Consider the following 17,616-nt stretch of genomic DNA (forward strand, 5'->3'; position numbering starts at 1 on the left):
TGGTCATATCCAGGCTCTTATTAGTATTTTTCCACAAAAATATATATTTTACATATATGACAGAAATGAGGCCACAGAATGCAAGTTTCTGTGTTACACAAGATTCTTTTTCAAGTGAAATGGTCACATAGAACATTTTTTTCAAAGGAAGAGTTGAGACTTGTATGCATATCATTTCAGTCATGGAGATCAAGAGGCATGCCTAGCTCCAGCATTACGCACATTAGTGAGGCAGCCACCTCAAGCAGCAGATTTTGGGTGTCGTAAAGGGCAGCTAATAGTTTTAAAATATATTATTGTTTTATTTTTACTCCAATGAAGAGGTGCTTGTGGGATTTCCTGCCTCGAGTGCCAAAATAACATGGCCAGTTGTGGTGCTGGGCACCTTAGCTTGGGCGAGCTTGGGGTTCCAGCTTCTGTTCTGTATTAGGCAGTAAAATGTCTTGGGCCCGCTATACTCTCAGGCATACCACAAAATCTTAATATTTTGCCTTTTCCCATTTATTTCCATGATCAGATAAACTAGAAACTGGCGATGGACTGTTGTTTTTTTAAAGCTAGATTCTGTAACAGCTACTATAATGTTCCTATTAATAATAATACAATAACAGTGTTTTTCAATCAAAACCAGATGTGGAATGGAATCATGGTGATGTTATGCTAGACACTAGGGAAGTTTTCAGATGACCCATTCCAAAGCACTTACAGTATCCTGGTTTGTTTCCGTGGAGGTTAGATTCCACACTTTCCAGTGCATTTTTCTATGACTTTCCTTGCTGCAGAAATCCTTATTTTTAAGAGGAGTGGGCTTGTTGTGCAAGGCCTCCCAATCACCTATAATTGCACAACCGGACTGAATCCCATCCCAAAATAGTGACAGTCTAGAACAGCATTTCTCAACCATGGGGTCCCCAGATGTTGTTGGACTGCAAGTTCCATCATCTCTAGCTAGCAGGGCAAGGAGTCAGGGATGATGGGTGTTGCAGTCCAACAACATCTGGGGATTCAAGGTTGAGGAAGGCTGGTCCAGAAGCACGCTAGGTTAAGGAAAGACAACTAACTACATGGTGCATGATTACTCTATGGAGGGTGGGGAACCTGTTCCAGATGTGGCTGGACAACAACTCCCACCATCCTTGACCCAATTGACCTTGCTGGCTGGGGCTGATGGGAGTTGGAGTCCGACAGCATTGAGAGGGCCGGAGGTACCCCCCCCCCTTTGTTCTATGCAATTAATTGCCACAGGAGTCTGTGGTGCCTATTAGGTGGCTTTTTAAAGAAGGAATGGATAACTTTTTAGCCAAGATAGCGAGGGATATTGGGAGGCAGTGTACATATGAGTACCAGATGTTGGGAACAAACAATAGGAGATTCCATCACAATCACGCTGTGCTTGTAATCTTCCCAGGGACCTCTGGCTGGCTCCTCTCAAAGATGGGCTATAGCCCTAGATGGAACTTTGCTCTGGTTCAGCATCATGATTCTTACACTTCCCTGCACGTAGAGCCTCAGAAAAGACACCTTCACATAGACTTTCAAAGAAAAGACCACCACCTTGATTTTATTCTACTTTATTTATTTATTTAAATCTGCCCTCGATTATTTGACATTAAGGCAGCGTACCAAATTAATCATGACAACAGTCATAAAGAAGCCACGGAACCAAACGAAAGGGTGTATCCAACTAAGTTCTACTCAGAATAGACCCATTGAAAATAATGGGCATGACTAACTTAGGCCCACTAATTTCAACAGGTCTACTCAAGAGGAGTAGAAGCTAGGCAAATGCAACCCAAAATATATCTACCTGCAGATAAAAACAGGTTAGTGATCAAATACTGATTAGCTAGGAGATATTTCTTTTACGCTAGAGTATACAGTTTAAGACCAGTCTAACACCATATCGTCACACTGCAAACTCAATTTCCCCCACCACAAAAAACCAAACCCCATCACTGTATACTGTGTATACTATCTCCAAGCCTGCTAGTTGCCAGATGAAGATTAAAGGAACCTCCAAATCTCTAACCTGATAGCATTTTTATTGGCCTCCATTATATTCCTCCACCCTCTTTACTGGCTCTAATAAATCTTCTTTTTAAAAAAGCATTGAAATTAAGATAGGAACAAACTTCTACAATACACTGAAGTTTGAATTGAGCTGAAACTTGATTCCAGACATGTGGTTGCTTCCCAAACAATTGGCCTTTGTACAGCAAGGTGATAATGAGTGGACAAAGGGAAATCTTTGGGGATGGAATCACTGTACAGTAGAAGTACAGTGATTTTTCTCACTGGTCTGCTCTTATCCTTAGCACCATCCTGGATGGACTAAATAGGTCTTTGGCAGTGGAAGACAGAAATGCCTGGCGTGCTCTGGTCCATGGGGTCACGAAGAGTTGGACATGACTAAACGACTAAACAACAACAACAGCTGGTGGGACTGGTAGGCTGTCAAAGTGACATGTCCAACGAGGTGACAGCAGTATGTTCAGGTTCTGGTTTTCTCCCCATCTTACTACTTTGACTCAAAAGAAGGTGTTTTGCATACCCTTGGCTCTCCCAACCCCAATACTACTGTGTCTACTTCAAACCATTATTTGTTTTGCATCAGTGAGCTAAATTGGTTGGGTCTGGAGGACAAGGCAGCAAAATTTGCTTGGGTCCCGAACAGGTCCTCAAAACTAGGGATTATCCACCTCTGATTTAGTGTGACATACCAGCTTCTGCCTTTAACAATGACTTGTTCTTTTAATTCATACCAGACCCTGGGAGCAAAGGTGGTAGTTCTGGGAATGTGGAAGGTGCAGAGATTTCTAAGCAATATTTCCTCTGCTACAGAAGTGTCAAGAGAATTTTTGAGGGGTAGAAGTTATATTTCCCCCCCTATTTCATTTAACAAAAATTATATACCACGTACTCAACAGAAAACTCATAAACAGTTTACAAAAGAATATGTATTATCCTTCAACCAGAGGCCATTCTGTATACCCAGAAGTTCTCTCCAGCTTCTAATGTCTCTGAGCTGGATGGCTTTCTTTTTATAAACATTTACAAGTCTGAACGGGTGCAGATATCTCAATCAAGAGTTATTGCCGCAGGCTATTCAGCATTTGATGGTGAAACCTTAGCACCAATATATTATTTCATCTGAATTGCAGATGATGGTTCTCAGGCACATATTTACATTTTAATTTTATGTTTGCAATTGAAGGAAAAATCAAATGCTGAGTATCACAATGGTTTGATGTAAGGTAGTTTGGCCACAATTCTGATCACCCCTTTGTAGAGGAGAACTGGTGCAGAAAAGGACAGCCATCGTGATCTAAACTGGGGCTCTTTCCCCAAAAGGAAAGTTTGCAGAATTTGGGGCTTATAGTTGTTGTTGGTGGGGGAGTTATAAAAGAGGACATAATATTTATAAGATTAGGCATGCTTTGAAGAAAGTGAACAGAGAATATATCTCCCCTGCCATAGTACTGGAGTAGGAAAACTTTGACCATCCAGATATTGCTGAACTACAACTCCCATAAGCCCTAGCAAGCCTGACCAATGGCCAGGGGTGATGGGAGTTGCATTTCAACAATAGCTAGAGGTCCAAAGGCTCACTGCCCCATATTAGAAGTTGTAGTTATTCAGTGAAACCAATCGTCAGCGGCAGCAGATTCCAGATTACTGGGTACTGTCTGGGCATGCTTAGCTTCTGAGATGAGACAGAATCAGAACCATGAGGGAAATGTGGCAAGACTAGATTGTGGGGAGGCAACCCCCCCCCCCCAAACTTCTTCACATAACACAGAATTAAATTCATGGCAAAGGAGACAAGACAGATTCATAAGGGAGAAGGCTATCAATGACTAAATAGCATAGCTATATGACTCCAGAGGCAGTATAGCCACGAGGATCACATGCTGGAATACAGCAAAAGGAGGGGGCGTCTGCCTTCATGCCCTGCCTGCCAGGTTTCCAAGGTGGCCACTGTATGAAACAGGCTGGTGGACTTGATGGACCTTCAGTCTCAGGCAGCAAAGCCCTTCTTATGTTCTTAGGCTGCAGAATCCACTTGAATCTAGCACTGTTTAGTTGTTAGATTACATATGTGTGCATACTCACACATCAGCACACAATTCACAACAGAGTTAAGTGTGGAGTAAGAAAAAACTAAACGCTTCAACTTCTGCCTTCGTCTGCCAGTGAGAGTCAATAACATTTTGCATAGAACACTAAGGGATGGTTGAGAAATCTGCCAGCCATACATGGGGCAAGTTTGTAAGAAAGGTTCAAACCTACCCTTAAAGGCACACAAAACAGTGAGTGCATTGTCCTCCAAACTGAATTATTAAGTACACACGGACATATTTTCCAAATTTACCCTGCTCACGGAGGTGTAAACCAGGAGCCACAGAGAGCGCAGAAGAGGTTCCTGCCTGACTCCAGAAAGTCTAGCTCAGTTCTTCCTGCAGCACCTGAATGTTTTCAAGCCATAAATGCTTTCTCTTACACACACCCTCCCCAGGCCTCCTGTTAAAAGTCAAGCTATTTTCAGCCTCAGGATTCTGGACTTTAAAGGAGTTCCTTACATACATAGGATAGGTAAGGATGCATCTGGGACATACCTGGTGCTTCTGTGGTTAGTGCCCCGCGTGGCTGCCAATAAGAAGCACAGTGATGTTCTTTGACTCCCAGAAAGTACACCCACCCATAGTTCCCCCTTAGGGATTGCACAAATTTGGACAGAGACACATTGCTGCATTTGAGTTTCAGTTGATCTTGCTGGAGCGTGTCCATCTCAGCCACACGGCGAGCTCCTCTTATTCCTCTCTGAAATCCACAGGGCGGATCATCATGGTGGTCACCTTCAGACTATGGCTGGGGCCTTTCCAGTAGTGCCACTTCATGCCGTTGTACCTGTTCATGGCAGGACTGGGTGGGTAATAAATGCCATTTAAGTTGGAGGGTCCACAAGCATCAAACCACCAGCCTGGAGACAGAGGGAGGAGGAAAAAGAGAAAGAACAGGGAACGTTGGGGTACTCTGCCCATAAACCCTGAAGCAACCCCCCCCCCAAGTCACTCTTCCCAAGCAGATTGGTCACCCGTGCTCTGAGGCATATGAATTTGCAATACAATATAGGAGTTGTGTGGCACACACTTCCCCTCCCCTTCCGCTCATTACCTCCACCTGCCATCTGTGCACACCTGCATGCACAGTGGTCATTGTCGACGTCCTTGGTGCTGAAGTCTGTCCCTGAGGGACTAAGGCTGCTCGTGCGACCAGCTGTGCCACTGTATCTCCCGACATAAAGCCTGCAGGGGCAAAAGGGGGAACGTACCATTGTCAGCTACAATGCTCTGTTGGTTGCCTCTCCTCTGAAATATGAAACAAGGTATACTTGCTTGGCCTTAGGTGAAATGTTTATTTCAAAAAGTCTGAATGTGGTAGGGCTGTGCCACCAGTGTCATAAGCAAGCGGTTTGCTCATTTTGTTTATCTCTGTACTATGTGTATCCCTGTTTTCCTGCAATCCAGGAAGATCTCTTTCCTACCTGAGTCATGCACTTGCATGGCTACCAGCAGCTCTCAGTAGTTCTAAATCAGTGTTAACAGAGCTGAATGCTTTCGGTCCAGAGCAGACCATTTAGTAAGGTGTGCTCAAACCCTTATCCCAAGCTCTTTCTTAGTCCTACACTGTGGTTTTAGGGCCCAACTAGATGTGACTAGGGATGGACGAATCAGGACAGTTTCAGTTTCTCATTTCCCCCAATCTTAAATCAGTTCTCTACAGTTCCTTAACAGTTTGCGATTATTAGTATTTTAGTCGACATGAAAATTCATCAGCATCTTAAGTGCAAATTTCACCTAATATAAACTTTTTTTAAAATACAGTTTTGAATAAAATAAACTTGCCCCTAATATGCACATTTGTGTATACATTATTTGGTTGGAGGGCTGAAACACAAAATCTGGTGTTCTAGCGCCAAGAAATAACACCAAGAGATTTTTAAAATTGTGTTTTATTTTTAAATTGGAGTCCAGCAGGTTTGGTAGGATTCAGGGCTAGACCTTTCCAGAGCACTTCCTGAGTAGGACTAGTGGTGGTACTAGCAGTGGTGTAGCGTGGGTTGTCAGCACCCGGGGCAAGGCAAGTAATTTGCGCCCCCTAACCCGTGGATTTGCGCCCCCTAACCCGTGGATTTGCGCCCCCTAACCCGTGGATTTGCGCCCCCTAACCTGTGGATTTGCCCTAACCCCAGATGTTGTGCCCGGTGCGGCCAGCCCCCCCTGCACCCCCCACGCTACACCACTGGGTACTAGGCCTGAAATTTCAACTGACTTCATGGTCAGCAGCCATGGAGCTTGTTCTCTGCCTGAATAAGGTGCTTATTTTAGAACCACAAGGAAATAAGCTCCTCACCGGTAGTTATGCTCCTCAGGCCCTACATGGAAGTCGTCATACAAGGCATAGGCCTCATTGTTTTCCCAGTCTTGGAGTTTGACACGAAGGTAGTAGGAAGTTTGTGCGGTGAGCAAGTGGATGAAATCATTGCCCAGCCAATGCTCTCCAGGTGGGGACCCAAAGCCCTGCAAGAAAAACACAGAAATGTCAGAGGAAGCACAGATTAATAGAGTCCTGATACAGCACATCACAGAAGTTACAGAAGACTGTCTCACCTCTTAGATAATGTTTCTAACTGTTTTTATTCATGCTTTTACTTTGAAATTGCTTAGAGATATTTTGGGGAAAGCAGTTCATAAATGAACCACATAAAGGCTCAACTGAGGCTACAGAGCCCGCCTGGTCTGATATGGCAGAGATTGCGGGGAGGGGGGGGGAATCCCAGCTGTTAATCAACCTGGTTGGCTTCTACTAAGATGGTGAACCTGTGTCAGGACTGTACCACTTCAAATTGCAGGTAGGGATTCAGAGGACCAAATGTTCCTCCAAAACAAACAAAAAGTTTCCATTTGGTAGTTTCTAATGATAGAAGCCACCACTTGCAATCTGCCTCTGCTTCTTTTTAAATAGTTCCTAGCATTTGTAGAACCTGAGATATGAAGCTAAACGTACAAGTTCTATTCTTCTCATTTTCTGTAAGAAACTAGGCTACTCCTTACTAGGGTTTGAACTTGCAGGAAAGTTTTCTTTCACTCACTTTCAGAATTTCCTAGTGCAAAATCGGCTCATTTCTCATTCTACTCGCAAATGACCTTTGCGAGTAGAACAAGAAATGTGACATTTCTGCAAATCACTTCAATTCCCCCCCCCCCTCCCAAGAACTAATTGTAAAACTTAAGGTAAGTGCCCCACCAGGGTCTTGCTACGCCAGTGTTCTCAACAAACAAAGGTTTTTCTTCAGTTCACCTTATGCAATTACACCTTCCTGTAATTTATTTTCTCCTTCACAACTTGCCTCAACTTGAAAGGACCACTCATTCTTTTGGTATTTTAATAGTTTAGACTTTAATAGTTTAGATCTGGAGTTGGTGGGTGGGTTGCTTGTTCCTTTTCAAATTTATTTATTTATTTTACAAATTTTGAGGATGGCAATGTGGTTTTCTATCCATTAAAGGGTTTTTCTTACCCTTTTGCCCTGTCTATTATCTTCATTTGTCATTTTGTGTTGGCTAGCCTATTTTTAATATTACTTTTGTTTTACTCATCATCATCATCCAAATAACTCTGCTTTCAGCCCCCTCTACCGATCCCTGCCTGCTGGCCCCAACATTTTCATATGAGAGATCCTTTACATGTATACGGTTGTCTGAACTGCCCATCCAGGGGCGGAGGAAGTGGGGTGCAGTGGGGGGCGGGCCGCCCCGGGTGTCACTACTGAGGGGGGTGACAAAATTCCGGGCGGCACCCACTGCGGGGCCTGCAGTGCACCCGAACCATGCATCTTTCCTGGGAGAAACGCGGTGGCTTATGCACGCAGGCTGTAGGGCAGCTGAGTGGGAGGAGGCAGGCAGACTCCTCGGAGGCCCCGCGGAGCATCCTGCCTCGGCTCACCCCACCCCTGGGCGTAGGGCACGCACACTGCCCCAGGCGCTTGATCGGCTTGCTCTGCTGCTGCCCCCACCCACTCACTGGCAGTAGTAGAGTCACACTTCAAACAGTTTCAAAGAGAAATGGAAGAAGGCCCATTTGAACACCAATTTATTTACAAAGCTCTCCTAGGCAAGTCCCACTGAGATTTATGACCATTTACCCCACTATGCTGGAACAGACCCACACAGACACACCCACACACCCCTGGCTGGCTAGCAGTGGACAGGACTTGAAAGACAATGAGAAATGTTGATGGCTGCCATAAGCATAGTAAATTGGAGGAGACACTTCAAAGGGGAAAAGACCGATCTGGCATACAAATTAGTTGCACAATTGGAGCTGACATAAAAAAAGTAGTTGCAGAAGCTGTGCAGGTGGTTTCACTGCATCGGAGTCTGACTCGTTCTCTGTGCAATAGTTGCTGGAATAGGTTTTGTCATGGACATAAGGAAGAGCACAGGATCGTATCAGCAGCTGCCACAGGCATAAGCAATTAAGTGAACCTGCCTCTGCTAGATTTAAAACTCTCTTTTTTTAAAAAAAAAATCAAGTACATCTCTGGTCCTTAAAAGAGATAAACTACTCTGCCCACCTGCTTCCTTACCTGCTTATACTCCTTCCAGGTGCGCTGAAAGTCGACAGAACCATCCGTCCGGTGCTGGATTACAGTCCAGCCGCCTCCACTGGTCTCCATGTCGCAGAGGACCTGCAAGGAGTGCAGTACATTAATGGCAGGGAAACTTCACAAATGTCCACAAGCTGCAGCTGGGCCTGAGGTTCCTCAGCTGTGCCCTAAGGAACAACAACTCTTCCAATTCTGCATCATCCATTAACACCTCATATTCAGAGCTGGACAAAGAACCCACAGATTGTGAGTTTCTCAGGTGCAGGTTCACTTCCAGTTTCAGAGGCCTGGGGGTTGGTCGTTGTGTTGTTGTTGTTTAAGAGGGAGGATATGTGGAGAAAAGTGCTGTGGGAAAGTGAGCTTCAGGAGGGAGGGAGGATTTCTACATTCTAGGGAATTCAGAGGGGTGTGCACACAATTCTTCCAAAGAGCATCTTTGCCTGGAACTGTCCATCTATGGGTGCAAAGGAGTAGCAGAGCATCCCTTAACACCATCCACCACCCACTTCCTAGATGTTCCTCTAGATGTTGCTGGACTACAACTTCCATCATCCCTGACTGTTGGTGATGCTGATGGGAGTTGAGAGTCTGGCAACATCTGATGGGCCACAGGGCCCCCATTCTTAGTGTGTCTAGGCCCTGATGCCTGCACTCACTTTTGCGGTGGCCGTAGTGTTGGGGAACTGCAGTGTGTAGATGCCACTGGCGGTGAACCCTGATTTGTATGCAGCTGCACAGTCCTTGAAAGTTTTCTGCTCTTCTGGGCGGACGTGAGAAATGTCTGCAAGAGTCAGACAAAGAGGTGCTTTCAGTATAGCCGTCTTCAATCTGTGCAATGTCCATGCATGCATTTTTGTAGGCCTAGACTCAGAAAGTTAGAAACATAAGAAAAACCCTGCTGGATAAGGCCAAAGGCCCATTTCATTCAGTATCCTGCTCTCACAGTGGCCAACCAGATAGGAAGCCATCTCCTTGTAGATGTTTGTCTGCAGTGGATGATTCCCAGGGATCTTAGGAGTGCAGACAGAAGCATTCAGCTGTGCCCTTGGGCAACACCCACGCACCCACCCTCAAGTAGTCTGCCTCCTCACTGCAGCAGGTCTCAGGAGCTCACATCAACAGGCTCCCTACTGGGATGTGGGCCTGGGCAGATGGCAGCCCTTGACACCAGCCCCAAAGTGCACTGAATAAGTAGAGCAGGATCGCCCTGGGGAAAAAATCACTTCAGGGAAAACAGTTACTTACGGTTGCACTGGGACACCAAGCCTATCAAGAGCTTCACAGTCTCTGCCAGGGAGGCCTGCTGTCTCTGGAGGACTGTGTTGTTGACCAGGGCAGCGCCCAGACGCTGTTCCAGATGCCCAACGAGGTCCACCTGCTTGGACAGCAACCTCTGCATTTCCTGTTTCTCAGACCTGAGGCCTTGAAGCTCTTCCTCACGTTTCCCCTCCATAGCCAGAACCTTCTTCTCTAGGAAGCTAGGAAAAGGAAAGGAAAGGATAATAGGAATCCTCCACATACAGGCCAGCAGTATTAATTGCATTATTTCCTTTAAAACACTCATATCCCACCTTTCTGTCTTAGAAAGTGTACCCAAGGTAGTTAGCAATCTACGAAAAATACAAAATACATGATCAGGGGTTTGGTACCAAGATAGCTGAAGAACCACCTGTTCCCATATGAACTTGCCTGCTCTTTCTCACCTGAGACGACCTAGGACCCTCCTGCTACCCCACCTCACAGTGTCATCAGCTGATACTTACTGCAGACACTGCTAAGAAGTCTTGCAAGGTTTCAACAGTACCTTGCCAAGCAGCTGCTGATCATGGGAGCTTGAGTGGCAAGCAGTGAGTGGCAAAGGGGCATGCTCATTCTGGCAGTCCAGCAGAGGCTGCTGCCCATCCCAGTCTGCCACCTGAGGCAAGTTGCTCAGTGTGTCTCATGACATGGCCAGGCCTGACAGCTAGACAACAAAAATTCTGCAACCAGAGTAAAATTACACAAACATGCATGGATTCTGTTACTTTGCCTTGATTTGTTCTGCAAGAAGCAAGCACAGCTCTGACCTGTTCCTCTCTTGAAGTTTGCTGATCTCCTGAGTCTGCAGCAGCAGCTGTTTCTCAAGCTTGTTGGTAGAAAGGGAGTTTTCCAGTACTTGGATTTCTAGCCGCGAGGTCTGGGTGAAGACCTGGTTGGTGAGAGTAGAGGGAAAAACAAGCAGCTCAACAGTGAGGGAGGGAAGTAGAGAGGCAAAAAGTAGGCGGAGCCAGAGCAAATTATAGGTGGAGCCAACTAATTCAGGTTTTGTCCACATCATCCACCTTGCTGAATTTCACAAAGGCAGCACTGAGGAGGAAGAAGCCAGCCAGTGTCACCTCTTGTACTGGTTGCGAGTAAGGGGGTGTTGAGGTGGGGGGCTGGCTGGAGGCAGACTGAGCTTGGTGGGGCAGTCCCCATTTTTCCTAATGGACCAACCTCCATGGCCCATTTAATTGTCTGTAACAACTGCTTGCCTGTAGAATCCACGTTGGCAAGAAATACAAGGGCTCCTGAAAAAATAATCACATGCGATCTGAAGTGGAGAAAAAGGGGGGTTCAGAGTTCTCTGCTCTGCCTTCCCTAAATAGCAGCCCAGCTTACCTGCATCTCTACATCAGTGAGCTTGCGAGTCTGCTCAGCCGTTTGGTTCAGAAGGCTGGTGCCAATTTCCAACATGGCCGCTGTGTGGTTCTGCACAGCACTGATGTGGTTGTCAGATGTTTCCATTCTCACACTATCCTGGATATAGTTCTCCAGCTGTTTACGGGGGGGGGGGGAGATCATAAAAGTTTGTACTTAGGAGGAGGACTTAATACTCCATCACACATGCACCATGACTTCCGAAAAATGGAAGCAGACCAACCTCTAGGTTGCTTTCTTCTTTCCTAAAACCAATGGTAGATCTATGCCAACCTTAGTTTATAGCTGAAAACGTGGGGCTTAATTTTCTAAGCTTATATTTGTCCTTGATTTTCACCCCTGTTCTTTCATTTACCTGAAGCTTCGTCTAGCAACTTGTCCAGCAATTACTTAGGGCAGGCAAGTGTCCTGTGGAAAGCCTGACTGCTGTTCACTCCAATTCAGCGGTAAAATGTGGGTTTTCACTGAGACAAAAAAGCAACCGCTTGGACCTGGACCTGGACAGCCCGGACCTGTGCTTATAAATGTGGCGCTAAAGGAAGTGTGTAGTCAAACTCCCCCTTCTTATTTGCCCCACATTCCTGGGACCAACTCAGACGTACTGCTATTTGCATAAGAAAAGTGTGCAGAATTAATGTCACATCTTCACTCTTCAAATCATTGTGTAAAATATCAACCAATATTTACAAGTACATTTTGGCACCTGGAAACTATGTTCCTGATAATCGGCAACGTGACCACCCTATAAACCTCTCTGCCAAAACAAAAGCAGCACATGTGTGTGATTGCACAGCAGTTTCAGATCATCAGCATGAAAACAGTTTCCCATGGCTTGTTTTCAACAATGGTTGTCTGATTTTTTTTAAACTAAAAGATGTTTCCTTGCAAACAATGAGATATATATTTGGCTTTCAGTTCTCAGAAGCTCTTTGCATAATATTTTTTTCTTTCCTCTCTGTTTATGCAGATGATTTGGCCAACACATGTACAAACATGATCATCCCACCAGATTCGCCCCCCACCCTGGACTTCCTATTATTGCAAACTTCTTCTTCTTCCCTTTCTTCATACAACCTATTCCATTGCCTCTCAGTTGTCTGCCCCTGCAATTAAAAAACCCCAAATACATTAGCCTTCTCTCATACAAAATATATTCTTAATTCCCTGATCTTTTAGCTTATATTTTCTACTTCCTTGCCTCCTTTTGAGATCAGGCAACTAGAATTGTATGCCGTATATTCTAAAAGGGTGAGATATGAGCATCATTTTACACCTACACTGAACATTAATTTGCCATTTTGTTGCTCATTAGGGCTCATCCACACTTTAGTTTGTCACGTGATTTCTAGGCACAAGACCAGAAATCTTAGTGAGTTTTTTTGCCCCACTGCTTTCCCCAGGAAAACCTGCTGTCTACTGCTGAATTGTAACATGTCAATGGGTTTTCTGTGGAATGGTATTTGTTCTGGTCCAGCAGTAAACAGGGGGTTTTCCCAGGGAAAACAGAGGGACAAAACTAAAACCTCTTGGACCCATGACCAGAAATCACGGGACAAACAGAATAACTTACAGGATGAACAGATGTGTGGATAAACCCTTAGTTTGGAGAGCCTTTTGGAGCTCTTTGCAGATCAATGGACTGCAGCCTTCCTATTTTGGCTCATCTGCACTTTTTCCTATTAGCTTCCAGACCCAGTTCAGTGCTGGTGGAATGAAAGTCAGGATCCTTCCATAGGTACAGTTTTAGATTGGCTGAGGAATTGCTGATCCAGATCCCACCTCTTAACAGAAGAGAAGCTGTGGCCCAACAGATGCTGTTAGACTACAGCTCCTATCATCCCTGACTGTTCTGGCTGAGGCTGATGGGAGCTGGAGTCGAGGCACTGCTATGTTAGGTGTAAAGCAATATTGCCAGAACTGAGAAGAGGTGAGCAGTATACAGAAAGGCAACCTATCATTCAAACCTGTCAAAATGAATGCTAAAATGACAACATGCTCCTTTTTTAAGGTAGCAAAATTAATCTCCAGTGAAAGCAGTTCCTCCTACACAACTTAGAAACATACATGGCCAAGGTACGTGATTCGCTCCAGAATATCTCCCCCAAATACATTTGTTTTATCTCTAGCCTCCTACTGATTCTAGAAGATTTCCTGATGAAGAGGAAGACTTTTCCAATAAACCCCAGAGAACGGGAACCTTCAGATGTTTTTAAGACCATTGTCTAATAAGGCCCCCAAAGCTCTTTCATTTCTATAGTTAAAGGCTGCATCCCTGGTTACTGCAGTGCTGGCTAATGGGCAGGAATTATAGGGCGGACAGATTGTTCTGAGTGTCACAAAATAAAACAGGGCAGGAAGCAGAGTCCTTTGGAAACAAGACTGCCCGACCAAAAACTTGTAATTAGAGAGCAGGCTTGGCGCCAGAGGTTGTGGAGGGGGCGCAGTTAGGAAGCTGTCTGGACCCAGATTTGCTAATGGTCCCACAGACTATCTTAACTTTCGCTTGTCAATGGGGTATCGCCAGAGCAAAATCCAGGGCTGGCTAAAGACATTTTGGCACCCGAGGCAAACCACAAAATGCTCCCCCCACCAGGGAATATGGAGTGAATGAACATGGCGGGGGGGGGGGGGGATAAAGATATATTTTGGGAACAAGGGGGGAATCAAATCAACCTCACGCTAAGTGCATGCAATCCCTAGGATACCCCAAGAGGCTGCTGGAGAGGTGGCATTGGGGTGCGGGCTGCTGATGACACAGCAGATCCAGCCTCCAAGGAGTACACTGTAGCTGTTGGTTCTACCATTGCAGCAGCAGGCAATGAGTTCCTTGGAGGCTGGATCTGTTGCCCCTGTGAATCCTGCTGCCCAAAGCAGTCGCCTCACCTTGCCTCATGAGTGGGCCAGCCCTGACAGAATCATACAACAATTGTTTCACCCTTCCCTGCCCCCTTCCTAAAGAAATATGATGGTTGTAGACCTCAGGGTCAACCCAATGCATGCAATCGGGTCTCCGTAGCTGATAGATACCTCCGTGTGGAATGCTCATGTGTAACCACTCTTCCATCCTAAGCCTGTGTCTCATCCTGAAGAAAGCATCTTCCGCCTGCTGCCCTCAAACAGCTGAAGCAAAGGGGAATAGTATTCTGGCAGGGAGAGCAACTGCCACATGGGTATCTAAGGATATTAATGCCACCGGACGGTCACTTTCTAGTTACCGGGCCTGTACTGAGAACTTTCAAGAGAGTGTATTTCAAATGATATAATTACAGAGTCATGAAAATGTCCACATGCATATCAAAATGCTAGGCTGGAAAAAGAGCAATATATGCAATGCATTCCTAAAGTACATTGCCCCCTCTCCCCGCCTTTTTGCATCTGTCATTCTTCTTCCCCACCACTGTTCTGCATGTGCATAGCTGAAAAGCCAGTTGCACTGTTATTTTAAGAACAAGAGCAGCAATAAAGCAATTTGAAAATGACAGAGGCACATGCACATTCACTGTGGGGAAACTGCCTGCTCTTGATTAATCGTTAAAATGTTGGATGAGGTTACAAGCAGAGGAGTCACTGTGGTCATCTTACTGCGTATTCCTGAGTCACATCCGCCACTGTTTTAGATTAGGGTTGCCAACTGACTGGGTGCGGGGGAATACCTAGTATGCTCCGGTACCTTGATCAGCAGGTTGCTTTGTAGGTGAAGCATTCACATTTATACATTTGATTTAGACTTAATTGTGCTAATAATCCATGCTGTTTAACCCTAACATGGAAAATCACAGAGCAATATACATATTACCTTAGTGTTGCTACTAAATGAAAACTAGCCCCACAGTGTGACAGGAGAAAGGCATGAGAATGTGGGTGGCCAGAAAGATAGCAATAGATAGATAGATGATAGATATTCTGCCTTTCTCTTGCCACATTGCAGCACTTGTGGAAAGTGACAAAAAGCATCTGATCAGAAGAATGTGTTCTGGCCCAGACATGCACGTTGTGCTTCTTTGGTCAGCCTAAGCTAGAATCCAACAGGGCATCAACAGCTTTGCTGTGACCCACCTGGTGTGGCTTTGTGACCTGCCTGTGGATCCTGATCCATGGTTGAAGAGTAAAGTGTGCATAAAAATGCGTTATATTAGGGGAAGCTGCTTCATAAAAAATGTATTTATTTGGCAAAATTGGACACAAAGATGTGCATATTAGGAGAAATACTAAAATGCTGGTGAATATTCATGCAGCCTTTTTTTAAAAAAAAATCATAAACTGTAGAGAACTGAACTTAAGAGCGAAAAAATGATAAACCTAGGGAAACTGAAATTGACGGATTCACCCATTCCCAGTTCAAGGCAAAAGCAAGATTCAAAGAGATTTTCCAATTCACAACTCAGTCTTTTAGTCACATTGTGACACTCTAGGTGCATGTTCACACCACACTCAGCTATGCCCAGTCTCTTATGCAGCATTGTACAGGAGATCTCACCACCTGACTGTGTTCTTTGTGGATCTTCAGATGACTTATACAGATCTCCCCGGATTCTGTTGCACAAGGGGGCTGGAGGTATGATGCTGCAACCTTCCTGAAGCAAAGTAGATCTGGGTCCAGTCAGTGCCTGGATGGGAGGCTATCCAGAAACCCCATAATGAGTTATTAACAGTTAATGGCCTTTTAGGCTTCCTCCACGTGAACAGGAGTTCACTTTTTGAATAATAAGAATTATATGTCATGGGGTCTGTGGAGGGAATCAGGATTTTAGACATACTTAGGTGAGTAATGGCCAAAAAAAGGTTGGGAACCACTTATCTAAGGCCATATATACACCATATATTTAAAGCACACACAAAGGATCCTGGAAAATGTAGTATACCCCCTTACAGGGCTATAATTCCCAGCACCCTCAACAAACTACAGTTCTCAGGATTCTTAGGGTGGTGGGATGTGCTTTGAATGTATGGTGTATGCACAGCCTAGGAGGACATGACAGTCCCTTGCAGATCCAAGCCCCTGGTCTTACCTTCTGTAGCCACTGGGTGTTATTTTCCATGATGTTTTCCAGCTGCTGAAGCCTCTTTACTGGCCACTTGGCCTCGGCTAGGGAGGGAGCATCCCTCTGGAGTGAGTTGGAAACCTGGTATTCGGCAGCAGGCGAGTCACAGCCCCCAAGCTCTGGCAGCAGGAAAGTGTAGGTGCAGGAGCCATGCTGCAGCTGGTGCTGGAGGTGCCTTGCAGGAGCATCCTTCCCCTTCACATGGGGGCCAAGTCCTAGAACCACTGGATTCACCCCTGCCCAAACAGGGAAGAAGAAGAGGTATGCCAGTGCTCTCCAGCTCCTCATATTCCAGTCTTGCCTCAGAAAGCTTCCCTGTGTATCTGAGCTCCTTCAGTCCCACGCTGTGACCTATTGCACCTTCCTCTGAAGAAGTGTGATAGGAGACAGCCTTCAAGCACTCCGTGTCTGCATGCAGGGAAGCCCCGTCAATTGCTTCTCCAATCCCTGGCTCACGTCCTCCTGACCACTGCAGGCAGTTTTATTATTATGATTTTTTAAACCCTCCCACCATCTCCCTCCTCTCTTGCCCCCCTACAGGTTTTTGGAACACAGCCTGGCTTCATTTAAAGATGCTTTGTCTCTCTGCTCACTGAGTCAAGCTCCACTTCTGATGAGATAATTACACCGCAAGAATGTACACTCCAAAGTCAATTGCGCTTGGATCGCTCTGCTTTTCTCCAGCACACTCCTGTCCACAACCACCCCCTCTGCCAGCCAGCTGGATAAGAGAAAGAAACAAGAGTTTCTGTTTCCAAAATTGGCACCTGGGATAGGACTGCACAAGAAATCCTGCTTCAGTGATAAAGCAGGAGCTCAGGAAGAAATTTTCCCCAAAGCAGGGACAATTGGCATGGTAGAACTTAGCATTAATGTTTAGCCTTCATAATAAATGCAGGAACCATGACAAAAGCATTAACCCTAAACATCAGGGAAGCAGATTGAAGCAAAACATTAGGGGAATGTTCTTGATAGCAAGGGGCTGTTAACAAATGGCTAAAGGGGGTTCTCCTTCCCTGAGGTATTTAAGCAGAGGCTGGATGGCTATCTCCCAGGGATGCTGTACAGTCATAGGTAAAGGTAAAGGGACCCCTGACCATTAGGTCCAGTCGTGGCCGACTCTGGGGTTGTGGCGCTCATCTCGCTTTATTGGCTGAGGGAGCCGGCGTACAGCTTCCGGGTCACGTGGCCAGCATGACTAAGCCGCTTCTGGTGAACCAGAGC

At 45.6% G+C, this 17,616-nt stretch overlaps 1 protein-coding gene across 1 annotated transcript; it reads right to left on the reverse strand.

The window, feature by feature from the left end:
• Positions 1–1,559: 1,559 nt before the first annotated feature.
• LOC114601628 (angiopoietin-2-like) lies at positions 1,560–16,856 on the reverse strand. The gene is made up of 9 exons (XM_028738951.2): positions 16,360–16,856; positions 11,312–11,467; positions 10,738–10,859; positions 9,917–10,149; positions 9,328–9,452; positions 8,651–8,752; positions 6,415–6,581; positions 5,176–5,306; positions 1,560–4,981 (listed from the first exon to the last, which is right to left on the reverse strand). The coding sequence occupies exons 1-9, from the start codon at positions 16,678–16,680 to the stop codon at positions 4,812–4,814; spliced, it is 1,527 nt and encodes a 508-aa protein (XP_028594784.1). The 5' UTR covers positions 16,681–16,856; the 3' UTR covers positions 1,560–4,811.
• Positions 16,857–17,616: the final 760 nt, after the last annotated feature.

The sequence above is a fragment of the Podarcis muralis genome, chromosome 7 (genome assembly GCF_964188315.1).
Source record: "Podarcis muralis chromosome 7, rPodMur119.hap1.1, whole genome shotgun sequence".
NCBI lineage: Eukaryota > Metazoa > Chordata > Lepidosauria > Squamata > Lacertidae > Podarcis > Podarcis muralis.

What these genes read in the sequence shown, in the direction of transcription:
- LOC114601628 (XM_028738951.2), bottom strand. Translation starts at nt 16,680, where the DNA reads ATGAGGAGCTGGAGAGCACTGGCATACCTCTTCTTCTTCCCTGTTTGG. An exon ending in ACACTACGGCCACCGCAAAA is followed by an intron (nt 8,753 to 9,327) that starts GTGAGTGCAGGC and finishes CACTCCTTGCAG; the next exon opens with GTCCTCTGCGACATGGAGAC. An exon ending in CCTGAGGAGCATAACTACCG is followed by an intron (nt 5,307 to 6,414) that starts GTGAGGAGCTTA and finishes TTGCCCCTGCAG; the next exon opens with GCTTTATGTCGGGAGATACA.